The sequence below is a fragment of the Eleutherodactylus coqui genome, chromosome 2 (assembly GCF_035609145.1).
Source record: "Eleutherodactylus coqui strain aEleCoq1 chromosome 2, aEleCoq1.hap1, whole genome shotgun sequence".
Taxonomy (NCBI): domain Eukaryota; kingdom Metazoa; phylum Chordata; class Amphibia; order Anura; family Eleutherodactylidae; genus Eleutherodactylus; species Eleutherodactylus coqui.
This window is the reverse complement of record NC_089838.1, coordinates 223,403,316-223,409,315: the sequence shown is the minus strand read 5'-3', so window position 1 is coordinate 223,409,315 and position 6,000 is coordinate 223,403,316. Positions and strand designations below refer to the sequence as shown.

The window sequence follows — 6,000 nt, the reverse complement described above, 5'->3', positions numbered from 1 at the left end:
TAAATTTGAATACAACTTTATTCTCAGCGACCCTATAAAATGGCTGTTGAATTGATAATACCTGAATCTCATTTTTCATGATGGGTTAGAGCAACTGGAAAAAGAATGTTTAGTGTTTAGCTTCCATCTCACTTTGGGACTTAAGGTTCAACTGAAGCTGAAGTTTAACAGCCCAGTTTAAAATTCCAAGATGGAAATGGATTAGTCTGAAAGCCGCAGTCAGATTAAAGCCCAGAATTAAGAATCTATCTGGATATGGAGCTTCTAGCAACCAAGAAATTCATACGACCTCTGAGAGCTTAATGTACTAGGCCCATATCCAGGCTGTCTTAAAGTCAGGACTTAAATATTTGGAGTTGAGGATTGGAATCTTGTTTTGCCATACCATGGTGCAATCCCCACACCCCCCCCATATGGAATATGCAGAACCTTTACGGCGTTACTTTAAGTGATTCTGACATTGTTTTTTCACCACATATTGTACTTCATTTAGGTGGTAAAGATAGAGCGATAGAATTATTAAAAGCGCCAAAATTGGGAAAATTTAGAATTTTTTCAATTCCCATTTTCAACTGTAATATCTCAAATATGTGCAAACATATATCTTATCAAAAATTTGTACAGTATATGTCCATCTGTTTACTTTACTCTGGACACACATTTGAAAAACTTTCATTTCTTTTTTAACCATTTAGGAGACGTACAAATTTAACATTACTTAACAGCATTAAGTAACTTTGTTTTCCTACACCAAGCCAAGATTGCAAAGGCTCATAGGTGTCAGAATGATAAATACCCCCACAAGTGACCCCATTTTAAAAACTACACCCCTTAATGTATTCACTGGGGGATGTCAGGAGTATTTTGACCCCATCATTTTTTTTTCAGGAGTATTGCAATTTAGAGGAGAATAAGTTAAATTTCATGTTTTTGCAAATGTCATTTTAAAGAAATTTTTTCTTCTATAGTTCACATAAAAATAAGGATTTACACCCCAAAATGGATTCCCCCATTTGGCCTGTGTTCAGAAACATACCAATTGTGGCCCTAATATTCTGTCTGTATGCACAACGGGGCCCAAAACGAAAAGAGCAGCCGGTGGCTTTCAGAACAGTTATTTTGCTTGAAAGTGATTTAGACCCCATTGCCCACTTGTAGAGCCCTGAAGCTGCCAAAACGATATAGAACCCCCACAAATGACCCCATTTTGAAAACTAGACCCCTTAACGAATTCATCTAAGGGTGTAATGCACATTTTGATCCCACAGTTTTTGAATAAATCTAAGCAAAGCGGAAGGAAAATATTATTTGAATTTTCTTTTGAAAATGTCATTTTAAAATATTTTTTTTTGTACAGTGCACATATGAATGAAGACTTGCACCCCAAAATGGATCCTCCTGTTTGGGTATGTCTCTGAACACCAGACATTGTGGCCCTAATCCTATGTCCGTATGCACAACAGGGCCCAAAATGAAAGGAGCATTACACTTCAATGGATAATGACGATCACATAAAAGTTAAAAACAGTTGGAGTCCCGGGAAATAGCGACTCAGGAAAGGAGAAACAACTCCTGCTGCCTCTGATCAGAAAATTAAAAAGGTGGTATTCTTAGCCAGGAACCTCTCTGGATACCTGCCTACTGCCAGGACAGGAAACCACTGAGGAGGATAGGAGCTTTAAACCTCTGTGTGTTTGTGTCCTATCCGGAGGCAACAAATCTCAGGTGGTGTCGTGGAGATGAAAGGGGAAAACGAAAATGTTGGTTTCTATTTGAATTCAGCCTTTCTGCTCCAAATAGGGAACAGCTAAATGGAATTCATATGGAAAGCCCTAACGCAGATGTAAATGAGCCCTAAATGATATTGCTCATTCTTGCTTGATAGCATATGTTTTTATGTGTGTCCGTATTACCCTGGAAGATATAAAAAAGTCAAGTTGTAAAAAAAAAAAAAAAATTCAAGATACATCTTCATAAAATGGTAGAGTTGGAAGGGACCTCCAGGGTCATCTGGTCCAACTAGTGCAGGATTCTAAGTCATACCGGACAGATATTTGTCCAGACTTTGTTTGACCACTTCCATTGAAGGAGAACTCACCACCTCCCATGGTAACCTGTTCCACTCATTGATCACCCTCACTGTTGGAAAGTTTTTTTTCTAATATCTAATCTGTGTCTCCTCCCTTTCAATTTCATCCCATTGCTTCTAGTCTTCCCTTGTACAGATGAGAATATGACTGATCCGTCTGCAGTGTGACAGCTCTTCAGATACATCTTGTAGCAGTAACACTTTTCGCAAAACCTTGTCAAGTACGAATGTGGATAAAAACAATGATATTTATTAAATAGCCTCTTACATGATACAGAAAACAAATCTGCTTAGATTTGGCTGGCTTCTGTTAACCGCTAATCAGGAAATTTGCGACAGCTATGGAATTTCCATCGTATAAGGAATACCAAAGGCTAGAAAGCATTAAAAACATAGTTCTAAGTGCATATTTCATAAGTACCTTATATATTAGCCCTAAAATCTGCCATAAGAGTACAGTAGAGTCCTATGTTATACATTCATACCTGTTAAAACATTTTAGATATGTACAGTATATATGATTTGCTATATAAATTTACAGCTTAAAAGAAGGAGATGCTTCCTGTAACAGGTAACAGCATTCTCTACCGAGATAGTAACATGGGCCAGCCACATTTCAATATAAGACTATGCAACTGTGCAGTGAATACACATCTTCAATTCAATATGCAGTGCCTTACAGAGCCATTCAGTTTGCAATAATTCGCACATACATTCTTACTGTATCCAACCTCAGTTACACTTTCCTCCATTGGTTAGTGATGCATTAGCAGCATATGAGACGTTTCCTTCATCCAGATGCACATGGAGAGAGGAACTGTGCATATAATTCATCTTTGTATAATTTAACATCAGTAAACTAAAGAGGCACTTACTATCACACAACCGTCATTAGGTAGAAAATCCCAGTATGAGTTCACACAATAACCCTCATGCCACTAGAGTGGCTTGTAACACACTGCTCAGCAATGCATCATGGGCCACCAGGCAGCAAAAAACAAAAGTCCCCAAATAGGATAAAGTGTAATAAATATCTTCCAGTTCAGGTCTTTGGTGTCCATACTTTGTAGCATTCAGCTCTCGCAGTGCTACAATTTGGTTTGGGCTTCTCGGGTAATGTTCTAGAAGTTGAGGCACTTCTTCTCTATTTGACAACTACCGGAAGGCAGTAAATGGAGAAGGGTTACAGGCTCCAGTCTCAATTGTACAGTTCACCTTAGATCTTGGTGACATAATTATTAGGAAAAAGTCCCTGCTTCCCTCGTAGTCTTCCGGTCCACCAACCTGAGTGGTCTGTAATGACAGTAGAAGAAGAAACATGAGAATTCATCTACATCTCATACTTTACTTTTGCCTTCCCATCAGAAGTCCCAGTATGTTCTTGTGCAAAGTGTTGGTAGGGGCTCGTTCACATCACCACTTATGGATTCTGGTTTCCAGTTCCAGCATGGGCGCAGGAAAATAGAATCCTTGGCCGAAATGGATCTGTCCTATGAGAGAACTGAAGGGGCTCCATTGACTAGAATGGTGTCTGTCTGGATTCTGTTCTGCAGTTTTGCTGAAACAGTGCAGCGTGCTGCGCTACTTTGTCCAGGTTTTTAATGGAATCTGCAATGGAGGCTCTAAACTGAGCCCCCAAAGCAGATATGAACGACAGTGATTTCATGATCACAATACATGGCAGAAATTACCCCTAGGCCAGATTCCCACAGCCATACTGCTAGATGTGCCCGAGAAACTGTGGTGCAACACGCAGTGGACAGCACATGTCCACCGTCTGTGTGTTGTCCGATCCACAGGGACGCTACACACTTTGTATGCCATTCTGGTCCGCGAAAATGGACAGGAATAGTACATGTAATGGTTGGTCTGTGTATAGCCAGCTTCATGGGCTATAATAGAGCCACGTGCTGTCATGAACATATAGATAGCACATGGTCCGAAAACACTGCTGTATGAATTGCCCCTATTGATAGCCTAAAGATGACCTGATAGTAGAATGTAGGCCATATTCTTAATAATGTAATGACGTTACCAGCACAAAGCCCATATGACACTGCTCTCAGGTTCTTCCTGTCATCTCCAATGCTAGAGACATTGTGGGGGTGGTAACTGATATGTATACGCCATCTGAGCGATGCAGTATCTGCTATATTCTTAATATGGAACATACCCAGTGAGGCCTACTGGAAATGTTTTCTGCCACTTAATAAGTGAGTCACATAGGATGCGCCCCTGAAGCCCCTCCCACTTTTACAATACACTTGGACAATAGAAAACGTGCCAACGGTGCAGGGACTTCATACATGTGGCATTCGTCAGCCCAAATGACATTGTTTTCTGGTGTAAATACAAAAATCACGTGCGGATCCAAATGACTACTACTGCACAAAACTTGGGTTCTCACTAGCTGGATATTACATGTGGATATACTGTGATATATGTGTGCACACTGATGGGAAGAGAAATCTGGACGATATCTAGAAACTAGAACCTGGAAGAAATGTAACTACAGGCTTCAGGCGTGTAACGACAAGTGCTGAACTAACCACAAACACACCGGAGCGGATTGTCTATGTAACCCATTTAGATTACGAGGGAGTTCCTGGTCTCATGCAATTTCTTCATACTTAGGGCTCAATCAGAAGGGCGTTTTTTGTTCGCATTTATTAGAACAAATGCATTTCAATGATAGCGGTCACCTGTCGCAAATTTTTTGCGCATGAGGAAAATCGGACCGGTAAATAATAAGACAACGAATTGCAATATGCAACTAAAATTCGCACATAAAGTGCGGTGCCTTCGCTATCCCCTGCTGCGGCTGTGACAGCTGCAGCAGGGGATTCCTTGGATGTGACAGTGCCTATCACAGTGTTCAGTGACAAAGGGACTCACCGCGGAGATGAAGGAATCCTCTGTCACATCTGTGGCAGAAGATCACAATCTTCTCTGTATGTTCTCAATGGGGCCGGCGCTGCTGCTGCCGTCCCCATTGACCACAAGGTGAAGCCTCTGGATGTGACAGCATCCAAGGGTTTCACATCCAAGGAATCTTGTGCTGCAGCTGTCACAGACGCAGCAGGGGATAGCAGGCAGCGCACTTTATATGCAAATTTTGCCATCGTGTGACTGCACACAAGTGCGAATTTTACAACATGACGCCATCTTCGGTCATGCAAATCTTTGACACCTGCGTTTTGCGTTTGTTTCACATAACTAAATGCGCAACAAAACCCACCCATGTGACTGAGCCAAGCACTGAGTTGGAAAGCGGTGAAGGCAGTCTGGGTATCCTTTTTACATCAAGCAACTAAAAACGTGTTCTGATCATATCCACATTACTAGATCGATCTTTTATACATCTAATGAGCAGCTCATTATCAGGTTTTGGATGCAAGCAACAATGTCTTCATTCACTAACGAAAAGCAGATCTCTAAAAGTGATGGGGAACTGAAACACACTGGAGCAGACTGACTAATCCTGTCCGAGGCCATGTTCACATAGGATGGATCTGCTGCGGGTTTGTCCGTGCAGGCCCTCAGCATGGAAAATTCGCAGCATTTAGTAAGGCCAACTGCACACAGGCGGGTTGTATTCTGCATACAGAATCCGACCCTGTGCCCAGCCGGCATTTGTGTGGAAGTCTTTTTGTGGTACTACGGATGGTCCGCATGGCGAGCCATTGGACATGCATAGTACAGATTTTTCTTTAAAATCACTGCTTTTCCCGAGCCATCGCCTAGCAATGATGCAGAATCCACGTCCTTTCTGCAATGTCATTGCGGAAGGGCCACGGATCGGACGGATTCCATTGACTTCAATGGAAGCTGTCTGTATGGAGTCCATACAAAATCACAGTATTCTGCGATTTCTTCTCCGCAATTGATTTCTGCTCGTGGAGATGAAATGG

At 41.6% G+C, this 6,000-nt stretch overlaps 1 protein-coding gene across 1 annotated transcript in view; it reads right to left on the bottom strand.

Annotated features, from left to right (window-relative positions):
• Positions 1-2,319: 2,319 nt before the first annotated feature.
• The window catches only part of MYO1E (myosin IE), a 153,301-nt gene continuing 149,620 nt past the window's right edge, over positions 2,320-6,000 (bottom strand). Inside the window, exon 28 of the mRNA XM_066592536.1 lies at positions 2,320-3,382. Coding sequence (XP_066448633.1) covers positions 3,306-3,382 — 77 coding nt within the window. The 3' untranslated portion in view covers positions 2,320-3,305. The remainder of the gene's footprint in view (positions 3,383-6,000) is intronic.